The 27,119-nt window shown below is 41.9% G+C and overlaps 1 protein-coding gene across 1 annotated transcript in view; it reads left to right on the plus strand.

The window, feature by feature from the left end:
- USH2A (usherin) overlaps nucleotides 1-27,119 on the plus strand; it is an 824,795-nt gene that overhangs the window by 536,608 nt on the left and 261,068 nt on the right. Inside the window, exons 48-50 of the mRNA XM_069726496.1 lie at nucleotides 1,181-1,809; nucleotides 15,085-15,413; nucleotides 19,858-19,980. Coding sequence (XP_069582597.1) covers nucleotides 1,181-1,809; nucleotides 15,085-15,413; nucleotides 19,858-19,980 — 1,081 coding nt within the window. The remainder of the gene's footprint in view (nucleotides 1-1,180; nucleotides 1,810-15,084; nucleotides 15,414-19,857; nucleotides 19,981-27,119) is intronic.

The raw sequence follows: 27,119 nt of genomic DNA on the forward strand, positions 1-27,119 counted from the left end.
ATCTATTTTTTTTGTACAGAGGAGCATACAACAATAGTCCACCATCCTTACATGTCTTTACGATGACCTTAGTTCTGCATAGGTGATATAAACTTTCGGGATATAAATTAAGACCATATGTGAGTGGTATCCAATAGAGACAGAATTTAACCTTAGATTAGTAGGTGCAGACTGGTTGGGATATGGACCCCTTTGAAATAACGGCCCCTTACCAATAGCTATAATAATAATTTGAGTTAATATGCATTCACAAACATTCACAAACCACTTATCTCTTTCGGTCTCCTATGATCCCGCACAAGCTTTTATATTAAGGCTCCGTTGAGTGCCATATGTTGGAGCTTTTCTTCTCTAGAAGGTTTGGAAAACTCCATATTTTAGCATCTGATGAACCGTGCCTCAGTGTTTATTTTTCTGACTGATCCTCATGGAAACCAATAAAATAAAAACCTTTGTCTCAGTATTAATCGGAAGGCGGTAGAGGTACAGTAATGCCCTTTGCACCTCTGTGTGTGCCCTATTATGACCCCATAAATCTTGGAGTCATAATAATAAGGCCATTATCAGAAAACTCAGAATAGAGCTATAACTGACCAAGAAGTGGTTCAACATTTCTGACCATGGGTCCATGGGCTTTTACTGATTTCCCAAAAAGTCAGGCTGCCCCTGTGGGTTAGTGTTTTTTGTTTTTATTTAATAGAAATAAATTCAATGATTTTCAAAAATAGTTTTATAAATTCAACCAAAGTATAATTTATTCATCCTCGTGCATTTATTTAGGGCTCTTACGTAGAAATATATATATATATGTATATATATATATATATACATATATATATATATATATATATATGTATATATATATATATATACATATATATATATTTCCTTCACTGCCAACCAGGTGCACTTTTTGCACAATTTTATTGCATGACACCATTTGCATTTAGCTGTTATACTAGGATCTACTAGGAGACCCTTCAGAATTTTCTGATAATGCGATTGCCCAGAGGTACTTTCAACTCTTTCCATCTCTTGATTGTTTTCTCGTTATGGCGCACCATGTGGTTAGGCATGGTACTGCATGTTATAAGGACAATTACAATTATTTGACTTGTTACCATGATATATTATGTTATTAATAAAATATGTAATGCCATGTATCTTTAAACATTTACAGAGCCCGGATCCATTAACCCACCACGACTCTCCCAAATGAAGTCCAGATGGATAACCATTACCTGGCAACACCCAACAAAACCTAATGGAATACTAACCCATTACAACATTTACCGAAATGGAAGCCTAGAGGTGACTGTGCCGGGAAACAGAACAAGTCAGACATTGCATGGTTTAAGCCCGCACACAGGTTACCGGTATCTGCTGGAAGGATGCACCTCGGCAGGGTGTTCCCTGTCGAAGGAGTCACTGGTCATACAGACCCTTCCAGATGCACCAAACGATGTTCTACCACCCAATCTCCGTTCTGATAGCTCCACATCTGTCACAGTAAATTGGAGACCTCCACTCTTCCCAAATGGTTTAATACAAAGCTTCAGTATTGAGAGACGGCTCAAAGGCACTGAACATGTGAACATGATAGTGACAGTACCGGGGAACCACCAAATGAAACATATAGATCAAGGAAGTGACATTAATCCATGGACGACATATGAATATAGAATGGTGGCTACAACTTATAACGGGGGAACAAATTACAGTAAATGGGTGGAGGTTACAACAAGACCATCAAGACCGGTGGGAGTTCAGCCACCAGAAGTCACCATATTAGGTCCATACACAGCAAAGGTAAAGTAGACAAGAAGGGTACCAATCTTTTTGTTTTATCTGTAGCTGTAGCTGTAGTGACTATGGGATGACCTTGACAATTGGTCATCAGCTTTGAGCTCACTTTGATAGCCAGAAGCTATGCTAGTCCACGTCATCTTCCAATAATTATAATATTATGACCAAGCTAAAAACAAAGTAGATTTTTATGTTGTGTGCAAAGAGTTTTCCAGAAATATATAGTATATCAATGGCTCATCCTTACTCTAGACCAGTGTTCCCCAACTCCAGTCGTCAAGAGCCACCAACAGATCATGTTTTCAGGATTTCTTCAGTATTGGCCAGGTGACAATTCTAACTCCTGTTCAATAATAAGGAAGTCCTTAAACATGATGTGTTGGTTGCTCTTGAGGACTGGAGTTGGGAACACTACTCTAGACCATCAATTTGGTATTGGAGGGGGTATGACTCATTAAAAAGCAGTAGTGACCAAGAGAATGAAGGCATCACAGTGCTTTCAGGAGTGCTGTGCTTATCCACATTGGCTAGTCTCTACGCATGGCTGTGCCTGGTACTGTAGCCCTTATCAATTCCATCAAACGGATCTGAGTGCTCCGGAGAGTACCATAACCCCTTCATACTACTGGAGTGGATTTTTGGGAATGGCTCACCTATTGATTTTGTCATTGACAGCCTATCTAAAAGAAAGTGCATCAATGTATATTTATGAAAAAAAACATAATGTGGTTCCACCATATGGAAAGATGCAGGTGAGCATCTAACTAAACCCTTTAAGAACCAAATGTTTCAGAAAGTCTAACTTGTACTATGCCACTCTAAAGATGACCATGTGCAGTAAATCTTGACTGACTTTCTGTGTAAACATGCAGGTGGGCGATCAAACTCTCCAACAATAGTAGAGGAGGATGATATCATGTTGAACAGGTGGTAGATGAGAAGCCTTGCAAATTGCTCCTTTATTGTCCCAACGCGTTTCGGGCTAGAGCTTCTTACTTGTTTGTTTACCTTGAGAATGGTGCCAAAACGTGTTGGCACAATAAAGAACCATTTTGGAACGCAAAATGCTCCTCATCTACTATTATTCATCTGAAAGAAGCTTTTCTTCTCTATCCATGGGGCTGCAGTAGCATTTATATGCGTCTACAGGTGTTATGCCTTCACACAATACAGCCAGGTGAGCGCATAGTCCTGCCTTTTACTAACCTTACCAGGAGATACTGCTCTATGTGTGGGCGTTTTTGTCCCAAAATCAGATCTTCAACTCTCCAGCAATGAAAGACAAGAAAGGAAAGTAAGATGAGGCTGTTAGATTTCAACATGCCCAATCCTTTTCTCTTTTTTTTATTCTCCCTAATGAGAACAAATGCATGATCAGCCAAAATTTGTGTGCATGTGTATTGGGGAGTGGTGGTCAGAGGGAAAACTGTGGCCCAACGAGCTTATTTGGCCAACAGATATTGAGCTTTCCAAGAGAATAGACAACGGTAAGTGTTTGATCATTGATAAAGTTCTGTTCACAGTTCAAAAGGACCAAAATGTGATTGATTTGCTATAATGGACGCATTATTCTGTCCTTAATCACACATAAAAAGTCCTAATGTGATATTAAAAAAAAAGACGTGAGGCTTCCCGGACTACCTATGAAGTTTTCAATTATTTCTAGAATCCATGTGGGATCGAGCTCTGGAGGGCTGGATAACTACTATTGTTTTGGCTTGCGTACAAAACTTCATTCAAGGGAAATTAGTGTAACCAAACAAGAGGGATTTTTGTAGCTTTGAAGCGTCTTTTGTGTAAACAGGCACATGCTTCTGTGAATATAGTCTTGTACATATGCCAAATGCACTGCTACACTGGTTTGATCAGCAGAACACAAAGCGCAGCTCATTTGTAGGAGTGCGAGGCGATCAGCCTGTGAAGACAAAATGCAAAATAGACAAAATAGACATTTAAAATAGACAAAAGGGATTTTTAGACTTTTTGTTTTAATTGCAGAGATAAGTATGTAATGTATTATTGCTTTTTTGCTAGAGAAAAAAGAGAAGCTAGTTTACTTTTATCTATTGGTGCCAATTAAAGAATATTTTTGTTATTAGTGTTTAAAGGGATTGTACATGGACTTTTTTAAAATGGGTGGTAAAATAAAAATAATTTCCATCCAATCCCCCACTGCTTCTCCATACAAATCACCCACTGCTCCTCCATACCAGTCACCCACTGCTCCTCCATACAAATCGCCCACTGCTCCTTCATGCAAATCACCCACTGCTCCTCCATACCAGTCACCCACTCCTCCTCCATACAAATCACCCACTGCTTCTCCATACAAATCACCCACTGCTCCTTCATACAAATCACCCACTGCTCCTTCATACAAATCCCCCACTGCTCCCCCATACAAATCACCCACTGCTCCTCCATACCAGTCACCCACTCCTCCTCCATACAAATCACCCACTGCTTCTCCATACAAATCACCCACTGCTCCTTCATACAAATCACCCACTGCTCCTTCATACAAATCCCCCACTGCTCCTCCATACCAATCCCCCACTGCTCCTCCATTCCAATCCCTAACTGCTCCTCCATACCAGTCACCCACTGCTCCTCCATACCTATCTCCCACTGCTCCTCCATACCAATCCCCCACTGCTCCTCCATACCAATCTCCCACTGCTCCTCCATTCCAATCCCCCACTGCTCCTCCATACCAATCTCCCACTGCTCCTCCATTCCAATCCCCCACTGCTCCTCCATACCAATCCCCCACTGCTCCTCCATACCTATCTCCCACTGTTCCTCTATACCAATCCCCCACTGCTCCTCCATACCGATTGCCCACTGCTCCTACATGCTATTCCACTATTGCTCCTCCATACCAATCCCCCACTGATCCTCCATGCCAGTCCCCACTTTTCTTCCATAACAATCCCCTATTGTTCCTCCATAAAAGTTCACCACTGGCTTCTCCATCCTCATTCCTCCCACTGGAAGAGGAAGCCTGGAGACCATTGAGGGTCATCAGTTGATCACTTACTGGCTGCAGCTGTCTTGTTCTATACTGGCCAGTCGACTGAGCTAGGAAACTGTTTTTTCCAATTGAGATGGAGCTCAACACCACCTACAGTATGAGGAAGATAGGGGACCGGCAGACCTGAACTGCAATACCAGACCCAACCCATACACAGGTGTGGTGCTGTTTCTGGAAGTAAATAGCCTTGTTTTTCCAACCCTTGTATAAAGAATATCGGTTATGGCGACATTGTCTTTTCGGGAGTGGTTTGCAAAATATTGAAATAATAGCGGATATTAAAAAATTGCTGACAGCTCTCAGCTCCTCAGGTGGCGGTCGTGTGTGTTTTACGTTTCCACACATCATGTACTGACATTGAGGCTGTAGACTTGCTTCACGCATTTAATGACCCCTATTAAATCCAAATGTCTTCGGTTTTTACGTCAAGCCAAGGCCATCAATTTCGACTTGTCTCAGATTCTTCCAACTTAATTTACGGCCATTAAGTGAACACAAATATTTGTCATTATGGTATATTTATTGCAGGGCCTAACACCTCCCAATTTGTCATATTATTTTATGTTAATTAGTTTTGCGTGGCAAGAAAATAATTGTGTTATTAAAAGACATCTGCTTTTTTTCCCCCTTCAGAAATAGCGTCATCTTTGTGCATTGGTTGAGTCAGGTATTACATCTCAGCTCTATTTCAAAACTGTAATACCAGACAAGGCCTGTGGACAGAAGTGGCGCTATATCTGGAGCAAACGGACAACCTTTCCTAACGCTGGATTAACTTCTTTAACCCTTTCTGTGAACCATTGTTAGAGTACTCAGGAACTGAGCCCGTGCCATTAACTGCGGGGCCACGACTAGCTACGATTCCAATTGTTCAACCCCTTAGATGCTGCAGTCAGTGGCAATTGTAGCATCTATGTGGTACAGTGGTAAAAAGAAGAATACGTACCTCTATCATCCCATTGGCTGCACTGACCGGCACAATATGCTGGTAATAATACCGTTTAATATACAAGAGATTAATCGATCATAGAGTAAAAGCCATTAATGGGAGAAAAAAATGGTACATTTGAAAAAGAGTAAAAAGTTTATAAAATGTTCCCATGAATTTCATAAATTCTATTTTACCTCTAAATTAGATAAAGAAAAAAAACCACACGTGTGGAAATATAACTGAAAAATCAAAAACAGAATTGTTATTTTCATTTATTTTCTTCCCAAAAACAGTTCCATTAAACATGACAGATTAACCTGCAAACAGCTTCACTGAGGTCGTGTTCACACATTGCGCAATCGTTGCCTTTTTTTTAGCTGCTTTTTATCATGTTTTCTGCCGGCGTCCACAGGAATTTAAGCAATAAAAATGTCCTCTGATTATTACATTTTTGCTTTTTTTGTTGTTGCTTGCTCTTGTTTTGATAAAATCAGGTTTATTAGTAGAATCCAAGTGTAGGCATTTCTGGGAATCCTATGATACTATTGGCAATTTATCCCAAACTTCATCATGATAGCCAACCCCTCCTGACCGATCTTCTTAAGGGCACAAAGATGGCAATGGCATTCCAGGATTTGAAGCTGGCTCTATGCAAACAGCCGGTCATGGTCACATCTAACTTCACTAAGGCTAGGTTCACATTGCGCTAGGTGAGTCCGTCTAAGGCCTCTTTCACACTTCAGTTATTTGGCATCAGTCTAAAACCGCCATTTTCCTCAAATAACGGATCCGTCATTTTTTTTGACGGATCCGTTATTTTCCCATAGACTTGCATTAGTGACGGATTGTGACGGATGGTCGTCCGTTCCATCCGCCATGCGACGGATCCGTCGAAATTTGGCGGACGTTTTCTGAAAATAGACGGACATTGAAACGTTTTTTGTCACCGCCGAAATGGCGGATCGCGACGGATCCGTCGCGTCCGCCATTCCATAGAATGGCCGCCTATGGGCGACGGATCCGCCGCAACAGTTTTTTCGGCGGATCCGTCGCCCCAATCCGTTTTTTCAATTGCGCATGCTCCAAAAAGTAGATACTTCTCCCAGACAACCCCCAAGTAACGGATCCGTCAAAAAAACGGATCCGTTAGAACCGTTTTCGCAACAATTGTGACGGATCCGTCAAACCGTCACTATGTCGGTAGTGACTGACGCCAAAAGACTGAAGTGTGAAAGAGGCCTAACGGACACGTTTTTAAGTACTGAAAATGCAATATAACGCACATACTAACGCGCCCATAGACTTGCATTGTCTGACGCATCGTGACGCATGCCAAAATTGGCATGCGTTTGTCACATAACGTTTTTTTCTGACGGACCTTGGAACGCGGCTTGCAGCGTTTTTGGGTCCGGCCAAGCTAACGCAATACTAACGGAAGCGTTCATTCTGCCATAGAAGGCTATGGCAAACGCAGCCAGACGCAAATCATGAAAAATTTCCAAATAGGACCATACGTTTTAATAGCGTTTGAGGGTGGTCCATGTGGTCATGTGACAGGAAATATGATTTCGGCCATTAAAGGAGGAATATCCCTCCCACACATTTCTCCTGGATCCAATATCTCCTTCGCGAATTACGCTTTCTCTGCCGAAGTCGCAACCGCACCAAGCGAAATCTAACCAGCTCAGACACAAACATCTTGCTAGCAGAAGTTCACTCAATGCTTTCAAAATGGAGAATGTGTATGCACCCACACCCGACGCTGACAAAAGGAAAAAAAAAAGAACAACTTTATTGACAGTGACAAACGCAAACAAACGATACTTCGCTAACGGACATCCAAATGAGAAAAACGCGGTCACATGCGTTAACGCAAGCGTTAACGTGACGCCGATTTTTAAGACAAATTGGCTCCTTTTCTGTACATGCGTTTAACGGATCCGTTTAACGACATGTACTTGACGCAATGTGAACATAGCCTAAGGAGTTCGTGCTCCAGACGGACACCTCCGAGGTTGGCTTAGGAGCTGTGCTGTCACAGGAAATAGATGGGGATGAACATCCAGTCCATTACCTGAGTCGGAAACTCTCCTCCTGTGAAAAGAACTATGCCATCATAAAGGAAGATCAGGCTTGTATCAAATCATGCGCCCCTGAGATGGATGAGGGAAAAGAAGGGGAAGAATGTCTGGGTGACTAGGTGGTATCTAGCGCTCCAGGACTAGTTTTTGTTTGGAGCGCAGGCCAGGGAAGCTGCATGGTAACAGAATTTGCATTTTACAGTACCTGTCAAAGCTTGGAGATTTCAGAAATCCCCTGCACCTGTTTTTTGTTTCGTCACCCTGACTGAGTTTTTTTTTTTTTTACTATCTGCAGCATGTTAATTCTTTCAGCGTTTTCGCAGCACTTTTTCACCCATAGAAAGCAATAAGAAAGTGCATAAAAAAATGCAAAAAAAAACTGCAGAAATGCAGTGAAAAAAGCAGCAAAACAGACGTTTTTGAATGCAGCATTTTTGTTGCCAAAACAGCAGGTTTTGCACCAGAAAAAAAAGCTGCGTGTGAATATAGTCTTAATTTGGTCTACATCAGATCAAGGTCAGGCAACCACATTAAATGCAGTGGGATTAGGCCCCCCCCCCTCCTCACGATGGATTTTATGTGAAAAGGAATTGGGAGTGCAAATTTTCATCCTGCTGCCAAAGGGGTCTGGCCGAGGCTGATTTTCCTTGTCCCAAGTAATATCTTGCAAGGATGCATAGAAAGGTTTGCCAGCAATTAACTAATGTTCCGTATTTCGCCAAGGTTTAAAGAACCATTAAGGTAGACCCTTTAAATAGACAATTTTGTGACTCTTTTAAGTCTAGTTACAAAAAATAGCACAAAGTGCAGCTTAAAGCAACGGTCTGAAAGGGAATCTGTCACCAGTTATTTGCAGACTAATGTAGGGGCAGAGACTCTGATTCCAGCTGTGTCACTTACTACCCTGCTTGCTGTAGTTTTGACGAAATCACTTTTTTTCTGCAGCATAGTAACATAGTAACATAGTAACATAGTTAGTAAGGCCGAAAAAAAGACATTTGTCCATCCAGTTCAGCCTATATTCCATCATAATAAATCCCCAGCAGATCTAGCTGTTCTCTGAATGCTGAGCTCTGTATATCCCCACCCACACCACTGATTGGTAGCTTCCCGAGTTTACTGTGCATAGTCAGAAAGCTACCTATCAATGGCGAGGGCGTGGCAGCAGGTTTAGTAGTACTTTAGTGATAATACCACATTGTGAAAGCTCAAACACAGACACAGCAAACCTTCTTGCCACAGCTCGCATTGATGTGCCATCCTGGATGAGCTGCACTACCTGAGCCACTTGTGTGGTTGTAGAGTCCGTCTCATGCTACCACGAGTGTGAAAGCACAACCAACATTCAAAAGTGACCAAAACATCAGCCAGAAAACATTGGTACTGAGATGTGGTCTGTGGTCACCATCTGCAGAACCACTCCATTATTGAGTGTGTCTTGATAATTGCCAATAATTTCCATCTGTTGTCTATTCCATTTGCACAACAGCATGTGAAATTGATTGTCAAACAGTGTTGCCTCCTAAGTGGACAGTTTGATTTCACAGAAGTTTGATTTACTTGAAATTAGATTCTGTTGTTTAAGTGTTCCCTGGTTTGTCTCTGTTTGGGGACCACAGCCCATCAATGCATCAATATTCCTAAATAAAATCCTTCTAACTATACTAGTGATAGTGAAGGGTTAACATTAAAGACATTGGTCCCAATTTATCATTTGTATTTTTTTTAATGTACTGTTTGTGTCTTTTCTCTTTTTAGAGCTTTTTTTTCTTTATGTGAGCTTTTTTTAGCATTAAATGTTTCACAACCCTTTCAATAAGCTTTAAAATGTCATATGTTAGTCTTCTGGGCCCAGGAAAAAGAAAGAGACAGATTTTGAACTCCATCGGTATACTGGAGTATAATTGTGCAAGAATGTTGCAACATTTCATAAAGTCTCAAAAGATAAGTTAGGTGAAAATTTCTGGATACTGAAAACCGTGCCCACCTAAACGGGGACTGAAAACAAATTGTGTAAAATGGTGCAAAAGCAAAAAATACATATTTTACTACATCTCAGCTGGTAAAACAACAAAAAATGTATCAAAAATAAAGCACTAAACTTAAATCATTTTGCCTCATAAAATTAATTAACAGCTTAAAAGCAGATCAAAGAAATGTATTTAGTAAGGTCAATTCATACTGTTAAACTGGCAGATCAAAGCTATTTGATGTCGAGATCCCCATATACACAGCAGAAGGCAAAAACTCTGCCCCCAACCTGCAGAAAAATGGTTAAAGACAAGCAGAAGAAAATGCAAATATAAAAAACTGCAAAAGGAAAAAAAAGATAATGATCTCTGTGATTTTAAAAGCTGCTTTCATTATTGCGAAAAAAATCAATGAATAGACCGTAAAACAGAGCTCCACGTGTTTCATGCCATCATTAGAACTTCATCAAAAGCTTTATAGAAAAGGTAGGCATCCGTCCAGATATAGAAAGATAGTAAAACACTTGGGGGAAACACATTAAATTCACATACATCGATCATCAAAGAATACTTGAGTGCTGTACAGAAGAGTGGCCAGAAGTCAGAGAGAGAGAACACAGAAGGATTGTCCAAAAATTAGATTTTTTTTAATTGTATTTTTATTTGATTTCACTTTTTTTTTTAATCTATACTTGTTGTTATTTTTGTAGGACCAATGTAGTATATATCCTTGTATGCAGAATTCAGTTATTATTCCCCAGGGGTATAACTATAGTGGATGCAGGTGTTACACCCAGGCCCTGGAGTCTAAAGGTGCCCAAAAAAGTCCTATAACAATATCAATACCTTGAAGATTTTGCATTGGGGCTCACGAGCTTCCAGTTACACCACTATCATACCGTATACATGGTGGGCAACAGAATCTAATCTCCTTTTTTATTAAAAAAAAAAAGCTAATAGGAAGACAATTGGGCTAAGATATTTTTGGAGGAAGGCGGTCTATCTAAGGAGCCAAGTCAAGCACAATGAGCAGACGATGAACATGTATGATTGGCATAGGGTTCACCTGGGCCTAGATGCCCCCAGAATGGAAGGAGGTAAAGGACCCTCTACCAGGTAGGGGAAACACAGTAAACATGGAAGGGAAATTTTATCTATCCACCCCTAGATTTAAAGCGTAAGAAATGGTTCTCCAATCAGTCATTCAAGAGATAAGTTGAGCAGATACTAAAGTAGACCTCTTAAAAAAGAAAAAAGAGAGCTCTCATGCCAGCCTGAAGTTGGCCATACACATAACTTTAGTTGTACACTGGATTGTTAGTACAAATGATATGTACATAAACACGCCAAACTATAATTTCCCAGAAAAATAGGCAAGCTTTTGACATTTTAGTATTTTACTTCTTTTTCACCACTTTTCAAAAAGTGGGGAGGAACATAGAAAAATTCCACTTATAGTTTTACAGTATAGGTTAAAGCAATAGGGTAGGCTTGTGCCAAGAAGCAAATGTTCAGCTACAATCGCACCATACAGGGAAATAGGTAATAAAAAATACAACATGACTGATTCATTTTTTGTAGACTGTCATTGGCATCGCATTCTTGTCCGGTTTTAACATAATAGTTGGTTAAACTGGTCATAAATACCTATATTGAAGTTTATCTTCTGTCCTAACACTAGCGACAGCGCATGTTACAGGAAAGAAGAATTCAAGGTAGAGAAGCCACCACCAGAGATGTTTGGCAGCCACCTTTTCTCCTTAGTGATTAAGAACGTGGGGGGCTGGGAGGGACAACTGGTAAAGCGTTCATTTCCTGAAGGTCTATGACCACCATTAAACTTCGAGAGTCTAATGGATGGACAAAGTGTAACTCCTAAGCTCCTTATTGCCCCAAAGGATTTCATTGGTTTAACTGTACGCTAAAACTTTTAAACATTTCTCCAATATCTAAATGTAATGAGATCCATTTAGATGACAGATCGCCTGTTTCTAGAAATTGCAGCCAAAACATCTGTGTCAATCGGGATGCCCCATCACTATAACATTACCTCTTGGAATATAAAAGATCCTATTTGCTTTTGGGAGGCATAACTACCCAAGAAGCTCCGAGGTCCTACTACAAAATCTGTCACAAGGTCTATCAAATATCATTTGCAATTTATAGTACTAGTCTCCGACTTTGCATAATAACCTTTTGGTCTCCTGTAGGCTCTAGATAATGAGACATATCATCTTAGTACTATCGGTGAATGTGACCTTCAGGCCTGGTACCAGGGTGTGTGAACAAAACACTTTCCATGAGAGTTTAGAGGCACGGTAGAGGCAGTAAATCAAATGTTTGGTCCAGATAAAAGAGAATCTAGCTACAACTCCCTAATTTTCCCTGATATTCCTACCCTACAAAAAAAGTTGATTTCACCTTAAATTCTCGCTAATCTCTTTTTTTTTTTCATTCAATTTTTTTTTTGCTATTTGCTTTGAGCAAATCCAGAGAAAATGGTGAATTCCAAAGTGCTGGGAAGGGGTTAAAAAAATATAAAGTACCTCACCCCCTCCGCTCAACTCTCAGTCAGGCTCTCCAGTCCTCTACTAGGTGCCTTTGTTCCTATTCCATCTCCAGAGCAGTTTTTGGCACTTGGAGCGCTGACTAGGCCTCACGCAATGTGAACATGTGAGTAGGCCTGCAACGTCATGATGTCATAAAGACTAGTAAATGCTGGTGGCACAGAACACCACTCTGGAAATGGAAGAAAACCAGAAACTCCTAGAAGAGAACTGGAAAAACCTAAGACCACTGTGGAGATGGAAAAGAATTGGAAGTTCCTAGAGGAGAACTGGAGAGATCAAAGATTACTGTGGAAATGGAGAAGGACTGGAAGCTCCTAGAAGAGAACTGGAGACACCGACTACCATTATGGCGATGGAAGAGGGCTGGAAGCTCCTAGAAGATAAGTGAAGGCACAAAGAGTTCTGTGGAGATGGAAGAGGACTGGAAGCTCCTAGAAGAGAACTGGTGGCACAAAAACCTCTGTGGAGATGGAAAAGGACTGGAAGCTCGTAGAAGAGAACTGGAGGCACAGAAAACCATTGTGGAGATGGAAGGACTGTAAGTTACCTTATTGAAAACCGGAGCCACAAAGACCTCTGTGGAGATGAAGGAGGACTGGAAGTTTCTTGAAGAAAACTGGAGGCACCGAAGACCTCTGTGAAAACAGGACTGGAGGTTCCTAGAAGAGGACGAAAGGAATAGACACATTTTTTTTTAAACCCTACGTTTATTTGTTTAGGGGACTGGAGAGTCCTCAGAGCATAATCAAGCAAATTGTCTTTCTTGTCTGAATTAGAATTTTGCTAAATTTGCTCCTCTTTAATCCTGACATAACTGCCCACTTTTGAACATTACATAAGTACCCTCTGAATTTACAGATCTTTTATCACCCACTGATGTGATTTTTGACATCTACACCCCACAACACAGTTCTTCCTCTCGTTTACTACCGTCGTTTGGCTGTCATTAAGTGCCTGTTGCAGAATTCATCCAACTGCACCTTGTAATATATCTGTACAGCTGAAAGAGAGCAGACATATTAGACTGTGAATCACCAGAGGGCAGAGTGTCTGTGGAAACATCTTAATCACAGATAGCCAAGTATCCCAAGGTTACTATTCAATGACTTGTGTATAACAGATAATGACCCCTCATAAGTATCTCAGTGAGCTTATATCAGTGCGTGTGCTGTCTGACTGCGTGCTCCACAATAGCCGCCTCTCCAACATAAATCCTGATCACCAAATCATGAGCAAACTGCTTATGCCGCTCTGAATACGTTCTTATGAGCTCTGATGCTTTCACGCTTTACATTGCCAAGATACAGAGTGAAAGCCCACGAGCCTTAGGAAAACCAGAGAGCGTAACACTGTGTACTTTACCAATCCTGAGCATGCCACCGCTATACGTTGTCCTTGAAATGCAGAGGTGCTAAGTGCACTGTGACCTCAAAAGACTTCTCCTTAGGTGACTCAGTAGCCACAAAGGGAAGTGTTATAGTCCATCCATTTAATTATCTACAGCATCTATCCATCTATCTATCTATCTATCTATCTATCATTTATCTATTATCTATCTATCTATCTATCTATTATTTATCTATTATCTATCTTTCTATCTACTATCTATCTATCTATCTATCATCTATCTATTATCCATCTATCTATCATCTATCTATTATCTATCATCTATCTATCTATCTGTCCATCTTTCTCGATCTATCCATTTATAATCTACACTGTATATCATCATCTCACATGGTAACATACACTCTTCAACATTGAAATAGCAACACCAAGAAGAAAAAGTCATTGAGTATGGCGTATGAGCCACGTGCAGAAATCCCGACATTTACAGTCATGGCTGCTATCCGTGAGGCTGCTAATGGTCATCTGAGGAATGTTCTGGTGCGCTGAATGCACTTAAGCAAATCATCAAGATCCTCTGCTGGCAGCTCCTGTATAATTACCGACCAATGATGTTCCAGATGTGCTCGATGACAGACAAGTCCTGAATCTGTGCAGACAATGGTAGCACATTTATACCATGCTCACAGTAGCACAAATAACATTTGACCTGGAGTCGTTCTATTGAAAGATGGCACTTGGGGCACGTTGGAGAAATAGCCACACCACTGGTTCCACCACCAAAACAACGTAACGCCAAGCTGTTAGTCTACCTTGAAAGAAGCCGAGAGACGTCCGGCTGCTGTGCATTATGTTGGCCCACACCATTATTCCAAGAGTAGGACTGGTGTGACTTTCCCTCATGAAGCCCTCCTCATGTTGTTGCCCATGTCCAATTGCACCTGATCTGCCAGCAGCGGATCTTGATGATTTGTCCAAGTGCATTCAGCACGTCAGGACCTTCATCAGACGACCATTAATAACTTCAGTGATGTCAGCCGAGGCTGTAAGTGCTGGGATTTCTGTGTGTGGTTCAGGCTTCACACTGGATACATTGAAATGGTTTTAAAATGTAGTTGCCTTTTTTATCATTTACATACCAGTAACTGGTCCGTCCATCCTGTGATATAAATTATCCCACAAATTTATCTTTTTGGTGTTACAATTTAATTGTTGTATATACTGTGTATTTTTGTATAAAATTACTGTCCTTTTTGTAAAATCGTTATGTAGTAACTCCGCGGAAAGTGACGAGGAATTGTATTTTCTCTAATTTGTCTTGACTCCATCATTCTCCTTATTTCAGGTCGCTTGGATTCCTCCACTCCTACCTAATGGAAACATACTAAGCTACGAGATTCGCATGCCAGAACCTCGGATCCTTCTGACCGACCCGACTGTAATGAGCTATATAATGTCAGGCCTAATCCCATACACAAAGTATTCTGTGACCATTGTGGCTTGTTCCGGAGGGGCGACCCATCATGGAGGGTGTACCGAGAGCTTGCCTACATATAGGACCACACAGCCCGCACCTCCTGAAGGCATCCAGCCCCTGTCAGTGATACCGGTTAGCGAAAATTTCATTGCTATCTCATGGCAATCTCCTCTACGGCCTAATGGACCAGATATAAGGTATTGTGACAAATCCGCCTTATTTATAATGATCTACTTTGTTAAAAAGTTTTCAAATGTGCCTGCCCTTCTGCCAAAGACTAAAAGCATGTACTTTCTGACCTCATCCTGCAAAACTGTTTACAGATGTTTTTGGTGCACATACCAGTTTAAGTCTAGGAACTGGCATGATTTTCAAGCTAGGTGATTTGCCCTTCACTATTTTTAAGTGAACAGTTTCTCTTCCTTTTTCACACTTTCCAGGATTTATTGTAATGGCCATTTTCCTATGACCTGCATTTCTGTTATGGCTGGAGGCAATTTGACAGAAGGAATAGTAGCAAAGAAAAAAAGATCCTACTTTCAAAGAGATAAAGATCTGCCCCACTTTCTGTAATTTGTCTCCTTTTATTGGTAGATTGCACTTTTGTTTCAGGTAGATTACACTTTACAACAGGCAGTGGACAATTGTACATATGGAGAAGACGTGGACAGATGATGTGATAAATAGAAAATCTGCAAATCACTTTATAAATAGTGTTGTCTTAGGCATGAAACATACCTCCAAAGTGGTGACCACTATTTGCCTCCCTTCTCTGTAATGTGCTGTCTACTGCCTGTTGTAAAGTGCAATCCATTTTTACAATAGGCACTGGACAGCAAGTTACATCTAGTGGCCGTCACTTTGGAGGGATATTTCATGGCTAAGACAACAATATAAATACGTTTATTCGCAGATTGTCTATTTATAATATTATTTATCAAATAAAGTCACTAAAGTGACTATTTAAAGGGATATTCCCATATTTTCTTGGTAGATTACACTTTTGTTTCAGGTAGATTACACTTTACAACAGGCAGTGGACAATTGTACCTGTGGAGAAGACGTGGACAGATGATGTGATAAATAGAAAATCTGCAAATCACTTTATTTATAAATAGTGTTGTCTTAGCCATGAAACATCCCTCCAAAGTGGCGACCACTATTTGCCTCCCTTCTTTGTAATGTGCTGTCTACTGCCTGTTGTAAAGTGCAATCCATTTTTACAATAGGCAATGGACAGCAAGTTACATCTAGTGGCCGTCACTTTGGAGGGATGTTTTATGGCTAAGACAACAATATAAATACATTTATTCGCAGATTGTCTATTTATAATATTATGTATCAAATAAAGTCACTAAAGTGACTATTTAAAGGGATATTCCCATATTATTTATTTTTTATATCTAAAGGTCACATGTAACTTATAAAAACCTGTAAAATTTGATAAGATGACCAATTGCAGTTGCATCTCCATGGAGAATGAATGGTAGCGATCGTGCATTTGCTTTTTCTGACATTTCCATAAATTGGAATAGAGTCATGCCTTTCCATCTCTCCATTGTTTCTTTTAATAGATGAGACCACCATCTATTCAGACAGGACATAGGACCTTATTTCTCATCATGACATCATGGACCACGGTTGCCTTGTGCTGCTATTTCAAAGCAAAATTGGAAATTGTTGTAGTTCTTCTATCACAATAAATATAATTTACTGAAACCATATTACTTCTGTGAGACATACGATACTGACATTTCATAGTGAGAACACCTCTTGAACATTGAAACACAAAAGACACAAATGAGACATTTATTTATTCACTGGCGTATTCAGAATCTTGAATTCTGGTATGAGATCCCTGAGCTTGCTGCTGTTTCCTGCCAGTGCCCAGTCTCTTTCTGCCAAAAATGGTTGATATCTGCAAAATACAGTACCAGAAACAAGCACAGATACAGCACAAGTAAACCTCAATACATAAAGCACCCAACCTCATCTTACATATTTTGCTCTTGAACCAAGCTCAGTATGTAAATACATTATATTATCCAAACTAATGATATAAATGCAACAAAAAAGATCATTACTTAATGCAGTACCAAACTCTTTGCTAAAAAACCATATCAGAAACAGTTATATAATAAACATTGTAACTCAAGCAAGTTAAGTTGAATACATATATACAGCACCAAGCTCACAAAATATAAACCACAAGAAAGGCAAGTTTTGAACATAAATGCAAAACCAAAAACCATCTCATGACATAAAAACAGTACCAGAATAATTTTCAAATCATAAATATAGTACCATAACCAAACACGTAACATAAATACATCACCAAAACTATGATCATGTAAAAACAAGACAAGAACCAAACACATACGTAAATACAGTACTGAAGCCATGCTCCTATCATAAGTATAGCAAAAAAAAACAAGGTCACCATATAAATACAATACCAGACCTAATCTCAGCACATACAGCACCAAAATGGACCTCATAACATAGATACAGCACCAGAACCAAACTAAAAACAAATAATACTACTGTCAAGCTCATAAAAGCATAAGAATCAGAACTAAGCTTAGAAGGTAACGTCAGTAGTAAAACCAAGCTCATTACATGAATATAGAAGTAGAACTAAACTACGGTAAGTAAATAACTACAGTAGCTTATAACAAATACAGCACTGGAGCCAAGCTTAATACACAAATACAAAACGAGAATCATACTAGTACTATACAGTTGTAATTAAAAGTTTACATACCCCGCGGAATTTTTGTAAACACAACTCAGCACAAAAATGGGCTGCATGGTCGAATTGCCAGAAAAAAGCCATTACTGCGCAAACGCCACAAAGTATCTCACCTACAATACTCAAAAAAAGCACAGAAACAAGCCTCAAAACTTCAGGAACAAGGTAATTTGGAGTGATGAGACCAAAAATAAACTTTTTGGCCACAATCATAAACGTTACATTTGGAGAGAGGTCAACAAGGCCTCTGATGAAAGGAACACCATTCCTACTGTAAAGCACGGAGGTGGATCGCTGATGTTTTGGGGATGTGTGAGATACAAAGGCACAGGAAACAGGCCAAAGTTGAAGGAAAGATAAATGCAGCATGTTATCAGCAAATACTGCTGCGCATGGGACTTACTTGGACATTCCAACATGACAACGATCCTAAACACAAGGCCAAGTCGACCTGTCATTGGCTACAGCAGAACAAAGTGAAGGTTCTGGAGTGGCCATCTCAGTCTCCTGACCTCAATATCATTGAGACATACTCATACTCGTATGGTAACAGAATTCGAGTGGTTGTGTTTCACAAACAAGAATGTTACCACCATCTCACTTAGCAGAGTATACTGTGACTACAGCACAAATCAGACAAGGACAGGGCAGAATAAACATTTAATCTCAGCGACTCACGCGTGACGTCATTTCACATAAATGTCATTCTCTTTTCTTTCTTACTTCTTCTGCTCGGTCTGCCATGATGATATCTCAAAGCAACTACTCGTCTCTCCGGGGTTTTCTGATCAGACGTCTTTAGCTCCTCAACTGATTATCACACTTTGCCCCTGGTAATAACAATGTCTTTTATATAAATATATACTACATGTCCACTAAAAAAAAAAAACTATATCTAACACTGTATTCCATGAATAACAATATTCCCTATGGAATTCCCATCAGTAAGTAATATCTGGCAATGTTCACCGGACAAAGTTCTTCATTGTGCCCTCGATTGAAAAAATGCCCCACACAGTCCCCCTTAATAAAAATATGCCTATGAACAAAAATATATGCTCAAAACGACGCTCCAGAATAAAAAAAATGCTTTATGATGTGTCCCCCAAAAAAATTGCCCCAGTCTGTGTCCCAATCCTGTCCTGCCTGTTTATGGTGTTACCAGTACTGTGGAAGGCACCATCTTTGTGAGGATCTCTAGGGTCCAGGAAGCTGAAATGTATTTATCTCATATCTTCCATATTTCTTATAGTTTCATTCATTCTAATGAAATATATTTAAAATAAATACCAGTTCTCCTTGATATGCGGAAGGCGAGTCCGCGCCTCGGCAGCACATCACACCAAGCCATGCTACTTTCACATTAATGCAAATTGTCATTAGTGAGAACTTTCTATGAGATCCTGTAGGAACTTAAATAATGAATGATTGCATACGTAGGATAAAAATATCTCCAGCATCTCTACAGTCACCTTATACCATGGACATGAGAAACTGCAGAATGCAATAAGATGTAAAGCATCATTTAACCCTCCCCGGGACTAGTGCGCCATTTATTATCACAGATTAAAATACCGTAGGTGCCTCCGAAAGAGCGGAAGCGTATGAGATATAGGCGGAGGTGTGATAGTGCCGCTAGATGTAATTGCCGCGATAAAGACCTCTAGTAGATTTTCTATGTTAATGGATTTATTAAAATAATATTTTTTTTCGGTTTGTTCGTTTTTGCAATTTGTAGCAAAATATGTTTGGAAACCGCCACATTGTTTATCCGAGCAATTGTAAAAAAGCAAGCTGTAAAAACAAAATAATGTTTGAAAACCGCCTGTTTTTTTGTTTAATAATATTAGTCGAGATAATCCAGACGCTCCGCTTGTCTTTTGTGTTAGATATGAACTCCTGAGACGTACAATCCTGCAACCACTTACATCAAATCCCCCTGAAGATTTAAATCTGTGGCAGAATATTTACTCAGGAACTCAGTGGTTCTGTGAAGATAAGGGTCTTAGCAGGTAAGATTACAAAACGGCGAAAAAACAAGTGCTGGCATTTTTCATAGAGCATGTTGTCTATGTAGAACCCAATTTTATTGCCGTGCTGGGTAGAAAGCAAAATTTTATGAAATAGGACGGGTGAAATGTATCTTTTATCGGTTTGAGACGAAGAAAAATTACAAAATTTTAATACAAAAAAAAAAAGTCAATGATGCAAATGTTGGTAGCTATATGTTATCATTTACCATCTTTGATTTACTTGACATAGAAGTATAAATTAATGTAGGACTCCAAAATGACCTTTATGGGTGACGGTGACCTCATTGTACCCCATTTGCAAAAATTCTGACATAGTCGCATTTCTTACTATTGATATCCGTGAATAAAAAAGTAATTTTCACTCCAAAGTGAAGAGATTTTGCTGAAATTTTATCTCAGGCTTTTTGGAAGGCAATACAACCAAAAAAAACCTGTAACGTTTCGATCCTTTACTTGGACCTTCATCAGGCATAAATTGCCATTGGTCCAATAGAGAATGTTATTTGAAAAGAAGTGCTATAGAAAGACAACTGAAATGGATGAGACAGAAATGTTAGTAATAGCGTTAGGAGTCTGGGTCCTAACTTCCAGCGAATGCTCAAATCAAAGGGCAGAAGCCTGTTCTTGAGGGTAAGCAGATCTGTGTAAAGATCCATAGACTTTATATTGAGTCTATACGTTACTCTGGTCGAGCTCGAGGATAAGATGAAAGTTTTTGCCCCTTTGTTTTAACATTCGGTTCGAGTCTCAGGACCCAAACCCACACCGATGACTTCAACCAAAGTGCAAAAGTTCTCAACATCAACTTGAGCACCAGAAGAGTAGTTTACGGAAGCACGATCAGCTGGGATCGAGGACCCAGTGTCATCTTTAAGGCAATTTCCTATTATCAATTACTTTGTATGTAAGGGTATAAGCTAATAAACTTCATAGCACACAGTTAGTGGTGGATCAGTAGAGTTGTAAGGGCTCACTAGGTGAGGTGGATCTCCAGGCGTTGGTGCAACTTCCAGAGGATACATAGAATAGTTGGGACTAGGACTAACTGGCAACTCAAGAGTAGACGAACAGATGGAGGGAAACCCAGCAGTAATGGATGTGAATTGAAACACAATAATACAGGTAAAAGAGCAAACCAAAGAAGGAACACTAAAGTCTCAATCTCAAGACACAAATGTGTGTTTGTCAATGAGTCTTAAATAGGTCTAGGGAAACAATGTCATTGATCCACTCTGAGCAGCGTGAAAAACCCAACGTGGAGAACAACAGAGAGTACCAGACCCCGGAAAAAGAGATAAATAATTAGTTTCTCTATGATGATCTATGGGATAAGAGGGAACCCTTATGCAGGGCTCGTACAGGGCTCCTCTACTGCCTGTGTCCTGCACTATCCACCCATAACATGACATTGAGATAAATTCCTCATTTTATCAATATGTAGGGGGTCCAAATATGGCACATTTTACAGTTGGGCCAAAGCTGCCTGTTATATCAGCAGACTAGAAAATGGATCCTTAAGCTACAGCAGGTTTTTCACTGCCCATACTTGGCTATTAAATATGAGGGATCACCAGGTGACCACCCTTAACCCCAGCAGGAAAGTATGAATTTTGCTGCAGGGAAATCCTCAGATTATGGTCCCCAAAATAATCTCCAATTGGCAGCTAGATGGCAGGAATGTAGAGTAAGACATACAATGCCAATGGTCAACTCCATGAGAACAGAGAGGCCTGGATAAGCAAGAAGACAAGACAAGAGCTTAGCCTGGGGTAAGAGCTAGAAGGTCAAAAAAGAGTGTAGAAGCGAGACTTCGGAAGAGCTCAGAGCCAGAAGTCAGAAAATGTAGAACAAAGAGAAGTGAAAATCTAGAGAATGGATCAAAATGCAAGGTCCAGGAACAGTCTGGGTCAAGACACAGAAGCTATAAAAAAAATTATTCAACTAGAGAAAAAAACAACAGATACTCTATAGGGTAACATTTATCCTTGCTAAATCAGAGTAAGGAGACTTGTAGGCCATGCAAGTCAGCGTAAGGAGACTTGTAAGCCATGATATGCTCCTTTTGGTATTTAAATACTAAACAATATTAATTCTTATTGTTATTATTATTTAATACTATTTAAATTCCCAGAGGAGCATTTAATGTCTTATTCCGACTTGACAAGTTCCACAAAAAGAAACTTTACACATTATACTCCCAAAGAGCCTCTGACCTAGCCAAACCAGTCCTCCTGCTTTGCACTGATGAGGGCCAAACACCCTGAAACATGTGTCTGCCATTGGATTTTCTGGTTTGTCCTTTTATCTTAAATAATGAAGATTGCTACATCCAATAGGTGGCATGAGAGTTTCCTGCCTTCTTCCTCCCAACAGAACCTGTAACTAATACTCCGACAAAGGTCATTGGACACTTGGCCATTTTAATATCCCACCAGGAATGGATAGTGGTAAAAAAAGCAGTAATATTATCAGGACACTTGTCAGTTGTTAACTATGGGGTAGATGGTTGGCACTGTAGTAAAGAATGATGGGGAACCGCAATGAAAGCAGTACAAGCTCTTTATAGAATATATATTTCCTGCTTGGTGAGGATATGATAATTGGTATCACCTTTGATTTTTGCCACGCAAGCTGTTGTTCTGCCCAACTAACTACAAAGCACTTCTACCTGCAAGAACGTAAAGCCCTCTCTGGTAGACTGGAAAACAACCAGCTCGGTGAGACCAAAATTATTGTCAATAAAGTTCCTACTAGATTGGTCATACTTATAGAGATGAACAGATTTTAGCAAGAAATATGATTTTGTGATACTCTATTGGGAGATGTTTCTTCTATATGTGTCTGCATGTTGCCACCCAGGAGTTGTAATGTGAATTTCAGCCTGTTGAAGGTTTGTCTTGCATGCTGCGATATTGTACTGATATCGTTTTGTGTGTCCTTACCAAATAGTAAGGATTGACTCAAGTTTGGGAAGATCCATAAATCTGTGACCAAAAATCTTTACATTGACACTTGCATTGTGACCCAAAGATCTGCAGAAAGGGAAGTAGCAAGAAACAATTGTGACATGACTCATGCAAAGCATGATAGGACTAAAGGGATGTTAAAATACGAATGGTAAACTTATCATTCATTCTCTGAAGTGAAACACCCTGCACAGGGCTGCCACTAGAAATTTCGGGGCCCCATACTGGCAAAATTTTCGGGGCTCCCTTGAGACTCCGCCCAGGCTCCACCCCAGCCCCGCCTCCAGGCTCCACCCCTCAAACTGTCCACAGTCCCACCACTCTTTCTTGGAAAAACTCCACTTCTCACCTATCGCACATTAACAGTTCCCATCACCAGATCACACATATAGCCGGCAGCTTTTGTTTTGGCCAAAAGATTTTTTAAGCCGCCACCGTAACACGGTAGACACTTTTGGCCGGGTCCTACTCTACTGTAACCTATTAAATATTTGTTAAAATATGCAATACAATTTAGGTATATTTTTATTTATTTTTCAATTTTTAAAATGACCAATAATATCACATACAAGGAACAAATACCGCTACACCATGACCAGATGACATATTACCACCACAGTGATCGAATAATATCACATACAAAGAACAAATACCGCTACACCATGACCAGACCGCATATTACCACCACAGTGATCGAATAATATCACATACAAGGAACAAATACCGCAACACCATGTCCAGACCACATATTACCACCACATAGTGACTGAATACTACAGTTCTGATCAGTAATTTAAAAAAAAGCACCATACTATCACCATAAGTGCCATTATACACAGGAGATCTGTACTTAGTATGCAGTGTCTGTGTACACATAATACAGTGATCACTAGTGAAATTATACACAGGAGCTCTGTATATAGTATACAGTGTATAGTGTCAGTGTATAGGTAACACACTGACTCACCAGTGACGTCTCTAGGTGAAGTCCTTCATCTTTCATCCAGCACAGACCGCCATCATTTCATCCAGCCAGGACTTCTCTCTGCAGGAAATAACACAGTTATCTCGAGCTCTGCTTGTAGAATACATTACTTAATTTTTCCCAACTTCTACATTACACCACATAAAGAAAAAGAGGCGACATAGTGTCACTCTACACAGTAACAGGACCGCCCCCTTATTTAAAACCGTATACACAAAAAATAAAATAAATACATCACTGCAGTAATAATATCCCTAAATTAGCCCCGATGGTAATAATATTCCCCATCCTGGCCACCGTGTGTCTCATTCCTGGCGTCAGCCATATGTTCTCCCATCCTGCCCTCATGAGTATCCATTTTGCCCCATATGATCTCCCCATCCTGCCCCATATGATCGCCCCATGTGATCTCTCCATCCTGCCCCATCTGTCTCCATCGTATCCATCCTGCCCCATGATCCTGCACGATCTGTCTCCAATTCTGCCCCCAGTGTCTCCAATCATGCCCCATGTCTCCATTCTGCCCCCTATGTCTCCAACCATTCCCCCATGTCTAAAATCCTGCCACTTGTCTCCAATCATGCCCCATGTCTCCATTCTGCCCCCTATGTCTCCAACCATGCCCCCATGTCCAGCATTCTGCCCCCGGGTCTCACAGTCTGCCCCTGTGTCCAGCATTCTGCCCCTGTCACTGTTTCCAGCATTCTGCCCCACTGTGTCCAGCATTCTGCCCCACTGTGTCCAGCATTCTGCCCCACTGTGTCCAGCATTCTGCCCCCACTGTGTCCAGCATTCTGCCCCCACTGTGTCCAGCATTCTGCCCCCACTGTGTCCAGCATTCTGCCCCCACTGTGTCCAGCATCCTGCCCCCCTGTGTCCAGCATTCTGCCCCCCCTGTGTCCAGCATTCTGCCCCCACAGTGTCCAGCATTCTGCCCCCACTGTGTCCAGCATTCTGCCCCCACTGTGTCCAGCATTCTGCCCCCAATGTGTCCAGCATTCTGCCCCCACTGTGTCCAGCATTCTGCCCCCACTGTGTCCAGCATTCTGCCCCCACTGTGTCCAGCATTCTGCCCCCACTGTGTCCAGCATTCTGCCCCCACTGTGTCCAGCATTCTGCCCCCACTGTGTCCAGCATTCTGCCCCCACTGTGTCCAGCATTCTGCTCCCACTGTGTCCAGCATTCTCCCCCACTGTGTCCAGCATTCTGCCCCACTGTGTCCAGCATTCTGCCCCCCATTGTGTCCAGCATTCTGCCCCCCTGTGTCCAGCCTTACTTCCCCAATGTGTCCAGCATTCTGCCCCCAATGTGTCCAGCATTCTGCCCCCCTGTGTCCAGCTTTACTGCCCCAATGTGTCCAGCATTCTGCCCCCAATGTGTCCAGCATTCTGCCCCCAATGTGTCCAGCATTCTGCCTCACTGTGTCCAGCATTCTGCCCCCCTGTGTCCAGCTTTACTGTCCCACTGTGTCCAGCATTCTGCCCCCCAATGTGTCCAGCATTCTGCCCCCAATGTGTCCAGCATTCTGCCCCACTGTGTCCAGCAATCTGCCCCCCTGTGTCCAGCTTTACTGCCCCACTGTGTCCAGCATTCTGCCCCCCAATGTGTCCAGCATTCTGCCCCCCAATGTGTCCAGCATTCTGCCCCCAATGTGTCCAGCATTCTGCCCCCAATGTGTCCAACATTCTGCCCCACTGTGTCCAGCATTCTGCCCCCCAATGTGTCCAGCATTCTGCCCCCCTGTGTCCAGCTTTACTGCCCCCCTGTGTCCAGCTTTACTGCCCCAATGTGTCCAGCATTCTGCCCCCAATGTGTCCAGCATTCTGCCCCACTGTGTCCAGCATTCTGCCCCCAATGTGTCCAGCATTCTGCCCCACTGTGTCCAGCATTCTGCCCCCCTGTGTCCAGCTTTACTGCCCCAATGTGTCCAGCATTCTGCCCCAATGTGTCCAGCATTCTGCCCCCTGTGTCCAGCTTTACTGTCCCAATGTGTCCAGCATTCTGCCCCAATGTGTCCAGCATTCTGCCCCCAATGTGTCCAGCATTCTGACCCACTGTGTCCAGCATTCTGCCCCCAATGTGTCCAGCATTCTGCCCCCCTGTGTCCAGCATTCTGCCCCCCCGTGTCCAGCATTCTGCCCCCCTGTGTCCAGCTTTACTGCCCCCACTGTGTCCAGCTTTACTGCCCCCCTGTGTCCAGCATTCTGCCCCCAATGTGTCCAGCATTCTGCCCCACTGTGTCCAGCATTCTGCCCCACTGTGTCCAGCTTTACTGCCCCCACTGTGTCCAGCATTCTGCCCCCCTGTGTCCAGCTTTACTGCCCCAATGTGCCCAGCATTCTGCCCCAATGTGTCCAGCATTCTGCCCCCTTGTGTCCAGCTTTCTGCCCCAATGTGTCCAGCATTCTGCCCCCAATGTGTCCAGCATTCTGCCCCCAATGTGTCCAGCATTCTGCCCCACTGTGTCCAGCATTCTGCCCCCAATGTGTCCAGCATTCTGCCCCCTGTGTCCAGCATTCTGCCCCCCAATATGTCCAGCATTCTGCCCCCAATGTGTCCAGCATTCTGCCCCCAATGTGTCCAGCATTCTGCCCCAATGTATCCAGCATTCTGCCCCACTGTGTCCAGCATTCTGCCCCCCTGTGTCCAGCTTTACTGCCCCCACTGTGTCCAGCTTTACTGCCCCCCTGTGTCCAGCATTCTGCCCCCAATGTGTCCAGCATTCTGCCCCACTGTGTCCAGCATTCTGCCCCCCTGTGTCCAGCTTTACTGCCCCCACTGTGTCCAGCTTTACTGCCCCCCTGTGTCCAGCATTCTGCCCCCACTGTGTCCAGCATTCTGCCCCCAATGTGTCCAGCATTCTGCCCCCCTGTGTCCAGCATTCTGCCCCCAATGTGTCCAGCATTCTGCCCCCTTGTGTCCAGCTTTACTACCCCAATGTGTCCAGCATTCTGCCCCCAATGTGTCCAGCATTCTGCCCCCAATATGTCCAGCATTCTGCCCCACTGTGTCCAGCATTCTTCCCCCAATGTGTCCAGCATTCTGCCCCCTGTGTCCAGCATTCTGCCCCCCAATGTGTCCAGCATTCTACCCCCCAATGTGTCCAGCATTCTTCCCCCAATGTGTCCAGCATTCTGCCCCCAATGTGTCCAGCATTCTGCCCCACT

The sequence above is a fragment of the Ranitomeya imitator genome, chromosome 5 (genome assembly GCF_032444005.1).
Source record: "Ranitomeya imitator isolate aRanImi1 chromosome 5, aRanImi1.pri, whole genome shotgun sequence".
Classification (NCBI taxonomy): domain Eukaryota; kingdom Metazoa; phylum Chordata; class Amphibia; order Anura; family Dendrobatidae; genus Ranitomeya; species Ranitomeya imitator.